This window comes from Oncorhynchus tshawytscha, linkage group LG33 (assembly GCF_018296145.1).
Source record: "Oncorhynchus tshawytscha isolate Ot180627B linkage group LG33, Otsh_v2.0, whole genome shotgun sequence".
Classification (NCBI taxonomy): domain Eukaryota; kingdom Metazoa; phylum Chordata; class Actinopteri; order Salmoniformes; family Salmonidae; genus Oncorhynchus; species Oncorhynchus tshawytscha.
The window spans coordinates 9966832-9985550 of NC_056461.1; the positions used below are offsets into that span (position 1 = coordinate 9966832).

General features: G+C 47.8%; 2 protein-coding genes and 2 long non-coding RNA genes across 7 annotated transcripts in view; 3 read left to right on the plus strand and 1 right to left on the minus strand.

The window, feature by feature from the left end:
- The window catches only part of LOC112230876 (disabled homolog 2-interacting protein), a 321602-nt gene that overhangs the window by 166772 nt on the left and 136111 nt on the right, over window positions 1-18719 (minus strand). The window lies entirely within an intron of this gene.
- LOC112230861 (unconventional myosin-XVIIIb-like) lies at window positions 1478-8738 on the plus strand. Its single transcript, XM_042311574.1, has 8 exons — window positions 1478-1584; window positions 1743-1865; window positions 2792-2948; window positions 4050-4122; window positions 4963-5133; window positions 5293-5434; window positions 5677-5766; window positions 8532-8738. The coding sequence occupies exons 1-5, from the start codon at window positions 1516-1518 to the stop codon at window positions 4970-4972; spliced, it is 432 nt and encodes a 143-aa protein (XP_042167508.1). The 5' UTR covers window positions 1478-1515; the 3' UTR covers window positions 4973-5133; window positions 5293-5434; window positions 5677-5766; window positions 8532-8738.
- On the plus strand, window positions 8850-15395 carry LOC121841678. 2 transcript variants are annotated; one of them, XR_006080715.1, is made up of 6 exons: window positions 8850-10553; window positions 10675-10783; window positions 11162-11244; window positions 12155-12325; window positions 14509-14608; window positions 15289-15389. It is a non-coding gene; the product is annotated as an uncharacterized LOC121841678 (long non-coding RNA). The 2 variants fall into 2 exon arrangements; XR_006080716.1 differs by lacking the exon at window positions 14509-14608 and having other exon boundaries at window positions 8853-10553; window positions 15289-15395.
- LOC121841679 lies at window positions 16709-17192 on the plus strand. Its single transcript, XR_006080717.1, has 3 exons — window positions 16709-16752; window positions 16955-17071; window positions 17176-17192. It is a non-coding gene; the product is annotated as an uncharacterized LOC121841679 (long non-coding RNA).

Below are 18719 nucleotides of genomic sequence, written 5' to 3' on the forward strand. Positions count from 1 at the left end.
CCGCTGAACCAACACGGAAATGTGAACACACACACTGCAGGAACAGTTTCTGCTGAGTGATTCATTCCAGGAAACCCAGTGTCTCTACTCTCTGGTCCGTCAGTGATAGGAGCAAGGTGTTATATTGCTGTAGTTCCACGCGAACTCTGATGAGAAGGGAATGTTGTGGTCTCCTCTCCCCAGACCCCTAATTCCCATCGTGGGGACAGTGTGTGGGACACTCCCCCTGCCCTGGCCGCTCGAGTCAGGCGTGTGTATGTCTCCAAGGTAGGCAGGCGCAGGGATCAGAGTGTGTGCGCAGTGGGACGCAGTGGCACAGGCAAGACCACCTCCTGCCAAGCTTTCACCCACACACACTCCTCAAACAGGCTGGCACGGTCAGGAGACAGCATCAGTGGTGAGTGCTTTGTGCGTGCATGTTTTTGCGTAATGTAATATGAAATTTTGTGTATTTATGAAGGGTGTGAGGTAATAGCACACTGTGTGTAGAATGTTGTCTCTCCTTGTGTGTTTCCAGTGGAGTGTACCCAGGCAGTGTTTACGATCCTGAGGTCTTTTGGGTGTGTGAGCTCTCAGCACAGAGACGCCTCATCTCGCTTCGCTGTTAGTTCTCTCCCTGGACTTCAACCACGCTGGACTGGCATCTGCTGTACACCTGCAGGAGACTGCTGGAGAACTGCTACACACACGCACTTTTACACACTCGCACAAACATGTAACGTAATGTGTACTGTTGTTTCAAGAGAGAGTTCCAGTAGACTTTGAAGCTCCAGAGACCAGTCCTGCTGTGGTGGTGTCCGCCCGCTCTACAGGTAATTGACACAACCCCCCCCCTCTTCCTGTACCTAACACATACACAATAACCAACCGTCTAAATAGACTACAGCTCCCAGCCTCCTCTGGGAGCACTGCCACCAATGCCCAATAGTTTTCCGGGCACGGATTGGCCCACCAGATGAACATGGTGTGCGTGTCCGTGTGTGTGTGTTAGGTGCGGGGGGGCGAAGGGAGACCCCAGAGGACTGCTGTGGGTTCTGGATGAGGAGAGGGTGACTCCTGGATCGACAGAAAACACTGTCCTGGAGAGAGTCTGCCAGTACTACGGTGAGACGGGGGGAGAGTGGTGAGGGGAGAGAGAGAACCAGAGAGAAAAGGGGGGAGGGCCTCTCGAGTGGCGCAGCTGTCCAAGGCACTGCATCGCAGTCCCGGCCTTGTTACAGTCCCGGCCTTGTTGCAGCGATGAGACAAGATCGTAATTGGATATCGAGAAATTGGGGAGAAAAGGGGGTGCGTCTGTGTTTGTTTGCTAGTGTGTGACTTTGTGCAACAGCAGGAGTTTGGGCGAGTGTGTGTATGTCAGTGTTTTGTCCGTTTCAGTGATCCAGAAGATATTGTGCAAGCAGTGGTCACGTTGTTCTGATGTATAGTAGTGTAGAAGTTCAGTTCTAATCTCTGTTTTGTCTCCTCAGTCCTGCAGTGGGAGGTGAGCCACCTGATGGGTTCTGACCCGACTGGATGGTTCAGCCTGGTTCAGAGCAACCAATCAGCTCTCAATGCCAGCTCGCTGCTGCAGAAGTCCTCTGTGTAAGTGTTGCCCAATCTCAGATATACCTCTCCTTGGCTTATTACCATATTGTGTCAATCCAACTCTTTCAGATCTACTAAACGCGTATTATTGATGTGTGCCTTACAATAAAAAATATAAAACATGTTCGCTTCAACCTTTCCTTCTCTCTCTCTAGTTGGGTAGTGGTGGGGGCAGCCAGGGCTCGCAACAGAGGAGTGGGACTGTCAGAAAGACCTTCAGTGGAGAATTGGCCGCCATACGCAGGCACTCCTGCTGTATATCAGTCAAACTACAGGCCGTAAGTACCCTAATACACACTCCCACTGTATATCAGTCAAACTACAGGCCGTAAGTACCCTAATACACACTCCCACTGTATATCAGTCAAACTACAGGCCGTAAGTACCCCAATACACACTCCTGCTGTATATCAGTCAAACTACAGGCCGTAAGTACCCTAATACACACTCCCACTGTATATCAGTCAAACTACAGGCCGTAAGTACCCCAATACACACTCCCGCTGTATATCAGTCAAACTACAGGCCGTAAGTACCCTAATACACACTCCCACTGTATATCAGTCAAACTACAGGCCGTAAGTACCCTAATACACACTCCCACTGTATATCAGTCAAACTACCAGCCGTAAATACCCCAATACACACTCCCACTGTATATCAGTCAAACTACAGGCCGTAAGTACCCCAATACACACTCCTGCTGTATATCAGTCAAACTACAGGCCGTAAGTACCCTAATACACACTCCCACTGTATATCAGTCAAACTACAGGCCGTAAGTACCCTAATACACACTCCCACTGTATATCAGTCAAACTACCAGCCGTAAGTACCCTAATACACACTCCCACTGTATATCAGTCAAACTACAGGCCGTAAGTACCCTAATACACACTCCCACTGTATATCAGTCAAACTACAGGCCGTAAGTACCCCAATACACACTCCCACTGTATATCAGTCAAACTACAGGCCGTAAGTACCCCAATACACACTCCCACTGTATATCAGTCAAACTACAGGCCGTAAGTACCCCAATACACACTCCCACTGTATATCAGTCAAACTACAGGTCGTAAGTCAAACTACAGGCCGTAAGTACTATAACACTGTAAAACACACACACATACAAAATCCCACACTTCTACCCTGTCTATCTGAGGATGTTTTTCTCCACCTCTCTCCTTCCCCCTCCATCCAGGATGCTCTGTTGAATCTGATTGGTCGAGCCAGGCCAGTGTTCATGCAGTGTGTGTTTGCTAAGACAGACAGCGGTAGCGGATGTTTTGACGTCCCTGCTCTCAGAGTCCAGCTGCACTCTGCACACATCCTCCCCGCCCTGCAGCTCTACCACACAGGTTAGTGTTAGCCTAGAATTAGCCCCTGTGCACAGGTTAGTGTTAGCCTAGAATTAGCCCCTGTGCACCGGTTAGTGTTAGCCTAGAATTAGCCCCTGTGCACCGGTTAGTGTTAGCCTAGAATTAGCCCCTGTGCACCGGTTAGTGTTAGCCTAGAATTAGCCCCTGTGCACCGGTTAGTGTTAGCCTAGAATTAGCCCCTGTGCACAGGTTAGTGTTAGCCTAGAATTAGCCCCTGTGCACAGGTTAGTGTTAGCCTAGAATTAGCCCCTGTGCACAGGTTAGTGTTAGCCTAGAATTAGCCCCTGTGCACAGGTTAGCCTAGAATTAGCCCCTGTGCACAGGTTAGTGTTAGCCTAGAATTAGCCCCTGTGCACAGGTTAGTGTTAGCCTAGAATTAGCCCCTGTGCACAGGTTAGTGTTAGCCTAGAATTAGCCCCTGTGCACAGGTTAGTGTTAGCCTAGAATTAGCCCCTGTGCACAGGTTAGTGTTAGCCTAGAATTAGCCCTGTGCACAGGTTAGTGTTAGCCTAGAATTAGCCCCTGTGCACAGGTTAGTGTTAGCCTAGAATTAGCCCCTGTGCACAGGTTAGTAGTGTTAGCCTAGAATTAGCCCCTGTGCACAGGTTAGTAGTGTTAGCCTAGAATTAGCCCCTGTGCACAGGTTAGTAGTGTTAGCCTAGAATTAGCCCCTGTGCACAGGTTAGTGTTAGCCTAGAATTAGCCCCTGTGCACCGGTTAGTGTTAGCCTAGAATTAGCCCCTGTGCACAGGTTAGTAGTGTTAGCCTAGAATTAGCCCCTGTGCACAGGTTAGTGTTAGCCTAGAATTAGCCCCTGTGCACAGGTTAGTAGTGTTAGCCTAGAATTAGCCCCTGTGCACAGGTTAGTGTTAGCCTAGAATTAGCCCCTGTGCACAGGTTAGTGTTAGCCTAGAATTAGCCCCTGTGCACAGGTTAGTAGTGTTGGCCATTCTGCATAGGTTATCAAGTTGATAAAGGGAATTTTGGTGCCGACATCTTGCTCACCTGTATATCTGTGGCTCTGAAGGCTCTATTTCTCTCGCTCTCTCTCTTTCTCTCCCCCCTCTCTTTATCTACCAGGTTATTCGGAACACGTGACTTTGAGTGACTTCAGGTGTCGTTTCCAGGCTCTGTCTCCTCTGGTCATGAAAAGGTATGGTTCAGTCTTCATCACCCCGGATGAGAGGAAGGAAAGTGGAGGAGCTGCTGGTAGACCTGGATCTGGACAGGAAGAGTATCAGGGAGGGAGGGAGCTTCTGTTCTGACAGTACTGAGCTCCTTAGAGTCCGTCTCTGACAGTGTTTCTGAAGATTAGCTAGTTACACTACATTTTTCCACTCTCTGTCTTTCACTTCCTCGCTTTCTCTCTCCCTCCCTCTCTGTCTCTCCCTCCCTTTCTTTGTCTCCCTCCTTCTCTTTCTCTCTCCCTCTCTGTCTCTCCCTCCCTTTCTTTGTCTCCCTCCTTCTCTTTCTCTCTCCCTCTCTGTCTCTCCCTCCCTTTCTTTGTCTCCCTCCTTCTCTTTCTCTCTCCCTCCCTCCCTGTCTCTCCCTCCCTCTCTCTCTGTCTCTCCCTCCCTCCCTCTCTGTCTCTCCCTCCCTCCCTCTCTGTCTCTCCCTCCCTCCCTCTCTGTCTCTCCCTCCCTCTCTCTCTGTCTCTCCCTCCCTCTCTCTCTGTCTCTCCCTCCCTCTCTCTCTGTCTCTCCCTCCCTTTCTCTCTCTCTCTCCTCCCTTTCTGTCTCCCTCCTTCTCTTTCTCTGTCTCTCCCTCCCTTTCTTTGTCTCCCTCCTTCTCTCTCTCCCTTTCTTTGTCTCCCTCCTTCTCTTTCTCTCTCCCTCCCTTTCTTTGTCTCCCTCCTTCTTTGTCTCTCCCTCCCTCCCTCCCTCCCTCCCTTTGTCTCCCTCCTTCTCTTTGTCTCTCCCTCCCTCTCTCTCACTTCCCCCCTCTCGCTACCTACTCTCCTTGTCTCTCCCCATTCTTTCTCTCCCCTCCCCAGGTGTTCATGAAACGAGGTGTGTTAAAGTACTTGGGAGCAGCAGAGAGACAAGCTGGTCAGTGATTGGCTGGTACAGCTACATGCTGCCTGTATGGGACATCTGGCTAGACAACAATGCCGCAAAATGAAGGCGTCTGACCTATGACCTCTAACCCCTGACTGCTAACCCAGGTGAAACATGTTGTAATGTGTTAGGTTAGGTAGGCGCTGGTGTAACACACACACATTCAGTGACTGTGGCATGACGGTATCACCCGATAATGTGTCTTCCTATAATTGTGGTTAGGTACAGTAGGTAGGATGCCGGTGTCTCTGTCTGTCCCCATACAGGTGCAGCAGATGGCTGTGAGGTGTTTCCAGAGTAACATCCGTACTCAGATGTGTGGCCAAGTGGATCTGGTGGAAACTGCTGTGTAGAGTGCGCCCCCTACTGGATGTTAACATTGACGATCAGAGACTCAGAGCCAAGGAGGTAGGAATCGATTCACAGACTACTCAGTGATTCAGAGCTAAAGAGGTATTAGTTAATTCAGAGACTACTCAGTGATTCAGGGCTAAATAGGTATTAATTGATTCATGATTTAGAACCAAGGGAACTACTTGATCCAGAGTCCAAAGCCTTTTGAATCGACCCAAAGACAGAGTTACAAGAGCTTTGCTTTAACATTGCAGATTTGGCGATAGGAGATGTGGTAAAATACTTTGATTCCCCAGGATGAGATCATGGCTCTGAGACAACGTCTGGAGAAGTCTGAGAGGGAGAGGAACGAGCTGAGACAGACCACTGACATCCCGGAGACCAAGGTGGGAAAGTGTAAAGTTAGAGGGATGGTGTAAAGTTAGAGGGATGGTGTAAAGTTAGAGGGATAGTGCATTGTGTAAAGTTAGAGGGATAGTGCATTGTGTAAAGTTAGAGGGACAGTGCATTGTGTAAAGTTAGAGGGACAGTGCATTGTGTAAAGTTTAGGAGGACAGTATAGTGTAAATGACGACCGTAACGCGTCAAGTTTAGGAGGACAGTATAGTGTAAACGACGACCGTATAGTGTAAACGACAACCGTAACGTGTCAAGGTTAGGAGGACAGTAGTGTAAACGACGACCGTATAGTGTAAACGACGACCGTAACGCGTCAAGTTTAGGAGGACAGTATAGTGTAAACGGCGACCGTAACGTGTCAAGTTTAGGAGGACAGTATAGTGTAAACGACGACCGTAACGCGTCAAGTTTAGGAGGACAGTATAGTGTAAACGACGACCGTAACGCGTCAAGTTTAGGAGGACAGTATAGTGTAAACGACGACCGTAACGTGTCAAGTTTAGGAGGACAGTATAGTGTAAACGACGACCGTAACGCGTCAAGTTTAGGAGGACAGTATAGTGTAAACGACGACCGTAACGCGTCAAGTTTAGGAGGACAGTATAGTGTAAACGACGACCGTATAGTGTAAACGACGACCGTAACGCGTCAAGTTTAGGAGGACCGTACAGTGTAAACGACGACCGTAACGCGTCAAGTTTAGGAGGACAGTATAGTGTAAACGACGACCGTATAGTGTAAACGACGACCGTAACGCGTCAAGTTTAGGAGGACCGTACAGTGTAAACGACGACCGTAACGTGTCAAGTTTAGGAGGACAGTATAGTGTAAACGACGACCGTAACGCGTCAAGTTTAGGAGGACAGTATAGTGTAAACGACGACCGTAACGTGTCAAGTTTAGGAGGACAGTACAGTGTAAACGACGACCGTAACGCGTCAAGTTTAGGAGGACCGTACAGTGTAAACGACGACCGTAACGCGTCAAGTTTAGGAGGACAGTATAGTGTAAACGACGACCGTAACGCGTCAAGTTTAGGAGGACAGTATAGTGTAAACGACGACCGTAACGCGTCAAGTTTAGGAGGACAGTATAGTGTAAACGACGACCGTAACGTGTCAAGTTTAGGAGGACAGTATAGTGTAAACGACGACCGTAACGCGTCAAGTTTAGGAGGACAGTATAGTGTAAACGACGACCGTAACGCGTCAAGTTTAGGAGGACAGTATAGTGTAAACGACGACCGTATAGTGTAAACGACGACCGTAACGCGTCAAGTTTAGGAGGACCGTACAGTGTAAACGACGACCGTAACGCGTCAAGTTTAGGAGGACAGTATAGTGTAAACGACGACCGTATAGTGTAAACGACGACCGTAACGCGTCAAGTTTAGGAGGACCGTACAGTGTAAACGACGACCGTAACGCGTCAAGTTTAGGAGGACCGTACAGTGTAAACGACGACCGTAACGTGTCAAGTTTAGGAGGACAGTATAGTGTAAACGACGACCGTAACGCGTCAAGTTTAGGAGGACAGTATAGTGTAAACGACGACCGTAACGTGTCAAGTTTAGGAGGACAGTACAGTGTAAACGACGACCGTAACGCGTCAAGTTTAGGAGGACCGTACAGTGTAAACGACGACCGTAACGCGTCAAGTTTAGGAGGACAGTATAGTGTAAACGACGACCGTAACGCGTCAAGTTTAGGAGGACAGTATAGTGTAAACGACGACCGTAACGCGTCAAGTTTAGGAGGACAGTATAGTGTAAACGACGACCGTAACGCGTCAAGTTTAGGAGGACAGTATAGTGTAAACGACGACCGTAACGCGTCAAGTTTAGGAGGACAGTATAGTGTAAACGACGACCGTAACGCGTCAAGTTTAGGAGGACAGTATAGTGTAAACGACGACCGTAACGCGTCAAGTTTAGGAGGACAGTATAGTGTAAACGACGACCGTAACGCGTCAAGTTTAGGAGGACAGTATAGTGTAAACGACGACCGTAACGCGTCAAGTTTAGGAGGACAGTATAGTGTAAACGACGACCGTAACGCGCCAAGTTTAGGAGGACAGTATAGTGTAAACGACGACCGTAACGCGTCAAGTTTAGGACAGTATAGTGTAAACGACGACCGTAACGCGTCAAGTTTAGGAGGACAGTATAGTGTAAACGACGACCGTAACGCGTCAAGTTTAGGAGGACAGTATAGTGTAAACGACGACCGTAACGCGTCAAGTTTAGGAGGACAGTATAGTGTAAACGACGACCGTAACGCGTCAAGTTTAGGAGGACAGTATAGTGTAAACGACGACCGTAACGCGCCAAGTTTAGGAGGACAGTATAGTGTAAACGACGACCGTAACGCGTCAAGTTTAGGACAGTATAGTGTAAACGACGACCGTAACGCGTCAAGTTTAGGAGGACAGTATAGTGTAAACGACGACCGTAACGCGTCAAGTTTAGGACTAAGTGGCGAGCGTTTCCGCGGTGACATTGTCAGTCAGGCGATGGACACGGAGAGATGAGAGAGACTACGACTCAGCAAGGAGAACAAGGAAATGCAGCTATTACAACACATGTATCTCTCTCTGTATAACTCAAAAGGGCCACAGCACAATTACAATTGTGTCACACAATGCAATGTTACCTCGGGTCGACCCAGAAGTCAAATCTCACGTCATTTCCATAGCCTGTCCACGGCAGATTATACACTGAGGTTATTTCATTCTCTCTCCCTCCCTCTCTCAGGCTCATCTGGACCAGTGTAAGGTCACCAGGGGGGCGCTGGAGAAACAGTTGGAGGAGGAGAAACAGAAAGTCTAGAGCAGAGAGTTCCGGGGGGCGGCCCGTCAGGAAGTCCAGGATCCAGTTGCAGAGGGAGGTGTTCAGTCCCAGGGTCCTTAGCTTATTGATGAGGTTTGAGGGCACTATGGTGCTGAACGCTGAGCTGTAGTCAATGAACAGCATTCTTACATAGGTGTTCCTTTTGTCCAGGTGGGAAATGGCAGTGTGGAGTGCAATAGAGATTGCGTCATCTGTGGATCTGTTGATGCGGTATGCAAATTGGAGAGGGTCTAGGGTTCCTGGGATGATGGTTTTGATGTGAGCCATGACCAGCCTTTCAAAGCACTTCATGGGTCGGTAGTCATTTAGGCAGGTTACCTTCGTGTTCTTAGTACTCATTTTTATTTAGTTTCAGTTTGATAAAAACATTTAGATTTAGTTTTTATATTATTTAGTTCCAGTTTTAGTGTTAGGGATTAGAAAGAAGCCTATGCGCGGGAGGTTAGAAGCCATTTGTGTGTTGGCGTATAGTTTGTGTTTTCTTGTCACTTCATGCCACTGGGGGGCAGCAATAAGGTGATGGTCACAGGTTTGGTTATGTTTCAATTATAAATCAATCTTAGCCTGCATTCCAAAGTTAGACGTTGCTGACGCCTGACAGGTCTTCAACGCCTGGACAGGTATTTTAAATCAGCTAACCACACATGTTATTGCAATCTGTCAGTCCATGATACTGTCGATGGCAAGCAACCATTGACTGATGCATGCAAACGTCTGAGCAGGGGAACGCAACCGTTGTCAGATTATTGCCCCCACCCCAGAATAAAACATCTCACTAGCCATTTTTTCTGTTTGGGGCGGGGCCACTCTGGTCTGCTTATTGCCCCCTTATTCCCTATTGTTAGCAAATATGATCTATTATATTGACAAGATGTTCAATTAACCCCTCTAGCAATGAAATACATGTCCTCAAAGATTGAAGGCAGGCGGGAGGAGACAAGATCAGGTGGGACCATTCTAGCCAACTTATCGGGGTACATCTGTAACAACTTAAACATTACTCTGTTTGGTCAACTAAGCCTCACGTAATTTCACACAGGTCTCATAGACCTCCATGCAAAAAGGTCTGCTTATCTCGTGGGGACAGATTTTGGGCAGAAGTAATCCTCTTGCTCCGCCTTGTCCTCCTTGGTATTAGCTTGTAATAGTGATGCACATGCTAGGCATATTTGAAACATTGCCATCTACTGGCAGAATTTACCTGCCAGAATCAGAAGCTCGAAAACCCCATTACAAAAAAAGTTTGAAAACCCCAATAGATTTTTTTCCCAAAGTGTTCTTTATTTTATAAAACTTAACATAATTTGATGGTTTTTATTTTATTTTGCAGACGAAGATACTAGTTTCAGTATAGTTTTAGTTTTTCAAAAGTTTTTCTTATTTTTATTTTAGTTTAATATAATAACCTTGGTTTGTAGCAGAGTCACATGGGAGGAGGGTTTGTATGGAGGTTGGGTAAAGTAGATTTAAGGTTTGCCGGTTAAGGGTTGGATTGGCCTTTTAGGATGGTCGTGGGAACAGGTGTGGGGCATCTGGAGGGAGGGGTTGGGATTGGGATTCTTCAGAACTCTTCTCTACACACACCCTTAAGCTGAGGGTCTGGGTGTTAACAAGGTTCAAGGTCTCAGGCAAGGTTACTAATCACATGGTGTGAAGTTGGCCAAACCACCTCCACTTCTTTTGCCCACTAGGCACAGCCTTATTAACTTCTGTATGTGTGTGTATTAGAGCCAGGCGGAGGTGTTACGGGTGCAACAGCAGAAGGAGGAGCTGTGTGACCAGATCCGTGACCTCAGCGTGCCCTTTCACCTGGCCTCTGAGTCGCTGACGGACCTGAAGAAGCAGCTCCGCCTCCTGGAGACCCAGACCAATGAGAGAGGAGAGAAGCTCACCAAGCTCACTGCCAAGATACAACAGCTGTAGCAGGTATGCATGCGTGCACACACACACGCACGAACTTATAGCACACTCTCACACAGACAAACTAATTTGCAAGATGTCTGACCTCAACTGTCTGCTCTCTCTCTCCCTCTTTCTCCACCTCTAGGTGCACATGCATTTTGAGATGGAGATGGAGAGAAGGAAACAGATCCATCACAAAGAGCTGGAGGATAAAGAGGGGTTAGAGGACGTACACAAGTCCTCTAGAGAGACGGGTAGGTCACCGCTACTGACCACAGACTGGGACCACTGCGTAGGGTCAAAACAGTTACTGAGTGTCAGCTGTTTGAGAAGGTTTGAATCCTGAGCAACCTGCCAACACGTGGTTTGAATTACAATAGACCAACATAGCTGCTGTAGTAGGTCAAAGCCGTGTGCTGGAAAACCTTGGTAGAGCAGGGGTGAAGTAGGCTTGTACAGTTTCTTTCTTTTCCTGCTTCCGATCAATGCCCTACTCCTCCCTTAAAACGTAGTTTTTGTGTTTAATATATAAAGTGCACGGTTCCTTTTTGTTAGACCTATGTCCTCTAAAACACCTGGTTCCTTTGCTCATTTGTGGTAGTTGTAATCTGGTTCTTTCCATTGCCTTGTAGCTGCGTCAGCTGGAGATGCAGTTGGAACAGGAGTCCACGAGAAACACGACCAGGAGGGACTGATATCTACACTCTGTGACCAGGTACACACACCATATATATATATAGCTATGCAGGCACACACACACACAGAGTAATAGTTCTCAGTATAGACAGGGGCCTCAAACACCACGGGGTACACAGCACCGCATGCTGCGTTAACAGACCTGCTATCACTGATAAAGTAACTGCGCACTCCTGAATTTACATATTGATAGACTGTTGGTCAGACTGCTGATACACACACATACATATACACCCTTATACGCAAACTCACTGCTGCACAAACTCAATCTCATTGGCGCTGTTGAGTCATGCTGGTCTTTCTATTAATGTGCCTCTGGGTCGTGTGTTGGTGTGTGTGTGTGTGTGTGTGTGTGCTTTCCAGTCCAGGCGTTGGGGAAGTATAGATTTTTCTAGTGTAACGCTCTCTAGGTGATGAATTCAGCATGTCACTTCTACCAACAGGCAATACAAAGACACCCAATATAGCAGGCAGCCCCGAGCCGCCTCAACACCACCACCTCACTCTGTCACTACAGGAAGATGTAGAGTCTGTTTATGCCTCCCCGTGTACAATGCATCAGCCCCGCTAACTCCCTCACAGCAACAAATTGAATTACAAACGTCACCAACCGACGTTAACTCATTGCCCCAGAGTTCCTCCATTCCTTGATATTGATGAGAGAGAGCGAACGAGAGAGGGTGTGAGGGAGTATGAGAGAGGGGAGAATTAGAGGGAGCATACTTATGTTCACACAAGACAGGAGAATTTCACCAGATAGGAAAGACTGATCCTAGAACCCCAGCACATAGACTATTGCAGCGAAGATACTGGAGGCTGAGACAGGGGATATAGTGAAAAAAGCCTGGCACGACGTGACTCACCCCTGCTAGGGACGACATGGGAGAGCACTAGTAAGCCAGTGATTCTCTGCCCCTGCCCCATAATAGGGTCAGGAGCAGAGAACATCAGTGGAGAGAGGGGAGCAGAGACAGCAAGGGCAGTTCGTCACTCCAGTGCCATGCCGTTAACCTTCGCAACCCTGGGCCAGACTGCACTCAATCATAGGACCTACTGAAGAGAGGAGTCTTCAGGAGACTGAGTCTGCGTCTCTCGCATGGGTAGGTAGACCATTCCATAAAAATGTTGCACTATAGGAGAAAGCCCTGCCTCCAGCTGTTTGCTTAGAAATTCTCGGGATAATAAGGAGGCCTGCGTCTTGTGAGCGTATGTGTAGGTGTGTACGGCCGGCAGGACCAAATCGGAGAGATGGGTAGGAGCAAGCCCATGTAATGCTTTGTAGGTTAGCAGTAAAACCTTGAAATCAGCCTTTGCCTTAACAGGAAGCCAGTGTAGGGAGGCTAGCACTGGAGTAATATGATCAATTTTTTTTGTTTCTAGTCAGGATTCTAGCAGCCGTACTTAGCACTAACTGAAGTTTATTTAGTGCTTTATCCGGGTAGCCGGAGAGTACAGCACTGCAGTAGTGTAATCTAGGAGAAAAAAAGCATGGATTCGCTTTTCTGCATCATTTTTGGACAAAAAGCTTCAGATTTTTGCAATGCTACGAAGATGGAAAAAAGCTGCTGTTGAAATATTCTTGATACTGTATGTTCGTCAAAAGAGAGACCAAAGTCCAGAGTAACGCCAATGTCCTTCCGTTTTATTTGAGACAACTGTACAACCACCAAGATTAATTGTCAGATCAAACAGCAGATCTGTGTTTCTTGGGACCTAGAACTAGTGTCTCTGTTTTGTCAGAGTTTAAAAGTAAAACATTTGCCGCCATCCACTTCCACATGTCTGAACACAGGCTTCCAGTGTAGGCAATTGTGGGGCATCACCATGTTTCTTCAAAATGTACAGCTGTGTGTCGTCCGCATAGCAGTGAAAGTTGACATTGTGTTTCCGAATGACATTGTGTTTCCGAATGAGGAATATACGGTGAAATCAATAGTGGTTATTGAGGAACACCGAAACGTACAATTGATTTCTCAGAGGACAAACCATCCACAGAGACGAACAGATATCGCTCCCGAAAGATAAGATCTAAACCAGGCCAGAACTAGTCCGTGTTGACTAATTAGGGTTTCCAATCTCTCCAAAAGAATGTGGTGATCGATGGCATCAAAAGTGGCGCTAAGGTCTAGGAGCACGAGGACAGATGCAGATGCTTGGTCTAATGCCATGTAAAGGTGGTAAATGACCTTTTAGAGTGCGGTCTCGGTGCTGATGGATCTAAAACCAGACTGTAGCGTTTCATATACATTATTTGTCTTCAGGAAGGCAGCTTTTTCAAAAAATGCTAAGAGGAATGGGAGAGACGATATAGGCCGATTTAGTTGTCAAAATGTTCCAGGTCGAGGTTTGGCTTTTTCAGGAGAGGCTTTATTGCTGACACTTTTAGTGAGTTTGGTTCACATCCGGAGGATAGGAAGCCATTTATTTTGTACAACATAGGAGGGCCAAGCACAGGAAGTAGCGCTTTCAGTAGTTCAGTTGGAATAGGGTCCAGTAGACAGCTTGAAGGTTTAGAGGCTATCACAAATTTTGTGAATGTGTAAAGAGATACAGGATTTTTTAAAACTTGAGTATCTCCATTGATCCTAAGCCCTGACAGTTCTGTGCAGACTCAGGACAACTGACTTTTGGAGAAATACATAGATTCAAAAAGGAGTCTGTAATTTGCATTCTAATGATCATGATATTTTTGTTGAAGAAAGTTCACGAATTCATCACTGCTGAAGTGAAGGCCATCCTCTTTTGAGGAGTGTTGCTTTTCAGTTAGATTTGCGACAGTATCAAAAATAAATGTTGGATTGTTTTTATTCTCAATTAGGATGGAAAGGAGGCTGATCGAGCAGTGAGCGCTCTTCGATACTGCACGGTACTGTCATTCCAAGCTAGTTGGAAAACTTCCAGTTTGGTGGAGTGCCATTTCTGTTCCACTTTTGTAGAAGCTTGCTTCAGGGTTCTGATATTTTCTGTTTACCAGAGAGCTCATTTCTTGTGAGAAATGTTTTTTTGTTTTTAGAGGTGTGACTGCATTTAGGGTATTACGCAAGGTTACATTAGATCCTTGTTTAGGTGGTTAACTGATGTTTGTTCTCCGACATCCTTGGGTAGGTGGAGGGAGTCTGGATGGGCATCTAGGAATCTTCGGGTTGTCCAATAATTTATAGCACGGTTTTTGATAATCCTTGGTTGCGATCTGAGCAGATTATTTGCTAACGTAATAAGATGTTGGTCCGATAGTCCAGGATTATGAGGAAAAACATTGAGATCCACAATATTTATTCCACAGGACAAAACCAAATCCAGGGTATGACTGTGGCAATGCGTAGGTCCGAAGACATGTTGGACCAAACCCACTGAGTCGATGATGGCTCCGAACGCCTTTTGGAGTGGGTTTGTGGACCTTTCCTTGTGAATATTGAAGTCACCAAAAGTGTTAGTATTATCTGCCATCACTACAAGGTCAGATAGGGATTCAATGAGGAATGCTGTGTACGGCCCAGGAGGCCTGTAAACAGTAGCTATAAAAAGTGATTGAGCAGGCTGCATAGATTATGACTAGAAGCTCAAAAGATGAAAACAGTCATTTTGTAATTTTTTATTTTATTTGCCTTTGTAAATGTTAGCAACACCTCCACATTTGCATGATGTGTGGGGATATGGTCACTAGTGAAACCAGGAGGAGAGGCCTCATTTAACACAGTAAATTCAACAGGCTTGAGCCATGTTTCAGTCAAGCGAATCACGTAAAGGTTAGGATCAGTGATTAGTTCATTGACTATGACTGCCATGGACGTGAGGGATCTAACATTAAGTAGCCCTTATTTTGAGATATCACAATCTCTTTTAATAATGGCAGGAATTAGAGGATGTCTTTATTCCAGTGAGATTGCTAAGGCGAACACCGCCAATGTTTAGTTTTGCCCGAACAAGATCGAGGCACAGACACGGTCTTAATCGGGGCAGCTGAGCTGACTACACCGACTGTGCTAGTGGCAGACTCCACTAAGCTGGCAGGCTGACTAACAGCCTGCTGCCTTGCCTGCACCCTGTCTCATCCTTCTGCCAGGTGGGCCACAGGGACTTTGACGTGGAGAAGAGACTGAGGAGAGATCTGAAGAGAACCCATGCTCTGCTGGTGGACGCTCAGCTACTACCGTCTACCATAGACAAACCTGACACAACCAGGCCCCGGGTAGCAAGGAACACATAGAGCGCCTGCACTGCCAGGTACACACAGACACACTATGATGTTATGAAGGGGGATTCGAGGTGTGTTTAGATTCACAATAATAAAATATAGAAGCTTCCCGAGTGGAGTGGCACAGCGGTCTAAGGCACCGCAGTGCTTGAGCCGTCACCACAGATCCGGGTTCGATCCCAGGCTGTGTCACAGCCGGCCGTGACTGTGGGACCCATGAGGCGACGCACAATTGGCCCAGCGTCGTCCGGGTTAGGGGAGGGTTTGGCCGGACGGGATGTCCTTGTCCCATCGCGCTCTAGCGACTCCTGTGGCAGGCATGTCGCATCGCGCTCTAGCGACTCCTGTGGCAGGAATTGTCGCATCGCGCTATAGCGACTCCTGTGGCAGGCATGTCGCATCGCGCTCTAGCGACTCCTGTGGCAGGCATGTCGCATCGCGCTCTAGCGACTCCTGTGGCAGGCATGTCGCATCGCGCTCTAGCGACTCCTGTGGCAGGCATGTCGCATCGCGCTCTAGCGACTCCTGTGGCAGGCATGTCGCATCGCGCTCTAGCGACTCCTGTGCAGGCATGTCGCATCGCGCTCTAGCGACTCCTGTGGCAGGCATGTCGCATCGCGCCTAGCGACTCCTGTGGCAGGCATCGCATCGCGCTCTGGCGACTCCTGTGGCAGGCATGTCGCATCGCGCTCTAGCGACTCCTGTGGCAGGCATGTCGCATCGCGCCTGGCGACTCCTGTGGCAGGCATGTCGATCGCGCTCTAGCGACTCCTGTGGCAGGCATGTCGCATCGCGCTCTAGCGACTCCTGTGGCAGGCATGTCGCATCGCGCTCTAGCGACTCCTGTGGCAGGCATGTCGCATCGCGCTCTAGCGACTCCTGTGGCAGGCATGTCGCATCGCGCTCTAGCGACTCCTGTGGCAGGCATGTCGCAGTGCGCTCTAGCGACTCCTCTGGCAGGCATTGTGCAGTGCGCGCTGGTACAGTCGGCGGTTGTACATTGTTTCCTCCGACATGTTTATGTGGCTGGCTTCCGGGTTAAGCGAACAGTGTGGCTTGACAGGGTCGTGTTTGAGGACGCATGGCTCTCGTACCTTCGCCTCTCCCGAGTCCGTACGGGAGTTGCAGCGATGGGACAAGACTGTAACTACAAATTTGGATATCATGAAAAATGGGGAGAAAAGGGGGGGTAAAATTTAAACATACCTTCCACTCCCTCTCTCTGTCAGTTGGGGAGTGTGAAGCGAGGAGAGCTGGAGTATTTTCAGAAGACTCTGTCCATGGAACTGAGAATGCTCAGAACTAGAGAACATCTGCAAACACAAGCATCTGGTGAGAGATAGAGGCCTTGTACTAGACTCTACTACTACTGGTACTAGAACATTATAATTATCAGTCGTGTCCGGGAACTGTGAACATCAAAATGTTTGCAATCCCTCTGAAACCAACAGTAATAGCATCCTGTATATGTGTGACGACAACAATCTTTTGGAGAGAGCAGTTTTAAAGTGTGTGTGTGTGTGTCTACGTGTAGGTGGATGAGCAGGTAGTCCAGCTCCAACATGAGAAGTCAGATCTGTTGAAGAGACTAGAGGAGAACCAGGAGGACCTTGATGAACTCCTGAAGAAACACAAAGCCCTCATCGCTCAGGTGGGTTCCCTCTCTGCCTCATAGTGGCTCAAAACCATGTATAAAGACTTCGACATGTACTAAAAATGAAAGATGACCAAAAACCTGATCTTTCTCTCTCTCAGTCCTCCGGTGGTATCTCAGGTCAGAGAGTTGCAGGCTGAACTGGAGGAGGTCAATAAACAGAGACACACAGTACAGGAAGAGGTAAGGACTGAGAGCTGAGTAATGTGGGGAGATGGTGACCTTCACATGCTGTTATTGTGGATAGGAGACTGGCTGAAAACCCACTCTGCCATTCCTCTTGTCCTTCACCCTCTCCCCTCTCCTCCTCCTCCCTCGCCTCCTCCTCAGCTTGCAACGAGTGTGACCAGGGTGCAGCTCCTGGAGTCGTCCACCGTGGGCCGTAGTGTCGTCAGTAAGCAGGAGGCCAAGGTGTGTGACCTGCAGAACAAGTTGGAGTTCCAGAGAGGACAGGTCAAGAGGTTTGAGGTGAGACAATGACACAAAATGGACAGTAAACCTAGATAGCATGTCTTTACTCACACACTTCTTCTTCCTCTGTCTCTCGCTCTCTGTCACTATAATATCTCTCAATTCAATTTCATGGTGCAATATTGGCATCGTGTACATATTTCCAAAGCAGAAATTCTGGAAAGAATGAAAATAATCTCAGAAAAATCTCTGTAGGTGCTGCATCTGAGGGAGAGTGCTGTGTGCCTTGGAGAGGAGCTGGAACAGAGTGCTGAGACGGGGCCAGGGAGAGAGAGACCAGGCAACGCCTCCACGAGATGGAAGACCTGGCTCAGAGAGAACAGGACAGTAGCCGCAGACGCATAGAGCTGGTAACACACACACACACACTATACACTGATTGTACAAAACATTAAGAACACCTTCCTAATATTGAGTTGCACCCCGCCTTTTGCACTCAGAACAGCCTCAATTAATCCGGGCATGGACTCTACAAGGTGTGTAAAGCGTTCCACAGGGATGCTAGCCCATGTTGACTCAATGCTTCCCACAGTTGTGTCAAGTTGGCTGGATGTCCTTTGAGTGGTGGACCATTCTTGATACACACGGGAAACTGTTGAGCTTGAAAAGCCCAGCAGCGTTGCAGTTCTTGACACAAACCGGTGCGCTGGCACCTACTGTTACGCACGCCTATGAAGAGGGAACGCAACACCCTGCTACAACTAAACTCTCTGTGAAGCGAAAAAAGGTATGGACTGTAGGTGCGAGTAAAAATGACAACAAGCAGAATGTGGTACCGTTTACAAGGACTTTATTCCTTTACACGGTAATATGGGGAAAAGGGGCTGGACGGAACAAAGCAAAGAAAATAAATCTCAAAGCCCCCTCTCCTATCTTACCTGCCTACCCACTACTTACCTAATTTAGCACCACCTGGTGCCCTAACAAAATACAAGGGGTGGTCCGTCTCTTACCTAGTGTGTCTAGACAGCGAATATGCTACGGGTATATGTATGCCCGCGGGCCTCTTTGCCTAAGCACTCCCTAGGTGCCTTCCCCTTTCCCTGGGAACAAATGAAACAGAATATTAAACAATTTCAAACAAACTAAGAAACAAAAGGATGTCAAATAAGCTCTATCTGAGCAACAAACTCACAGAACATACCACTTTCCAGCAATGTACTCCCAGCAAAAT

Excerpts from the sequence above, each read along its gene's own strand:
- LOC112230861 (XM_042311574.1), top strand. The coding sequence starts at position 1,516 with ATGGTTCAGCCTGGTTCAGAGCAACCAATCAGCTCTCAATGCCAGCTC. Across the intron at positions 1,866-2,791 it reads TATCAGTCAAACTACAGGCC|GATGCTCTGTTGAATCTGAT; the intron begins GTAAGTACCCTA and ends CCCTCCATCCAG. Across the intron at positions 2,949-4,049 it reads CCTGCAGCTCTACCACACAG|GTTATTCGGAACACGTGACT; the intron begins GTTAGTGTTAGC and ends TTTATCTACCAG.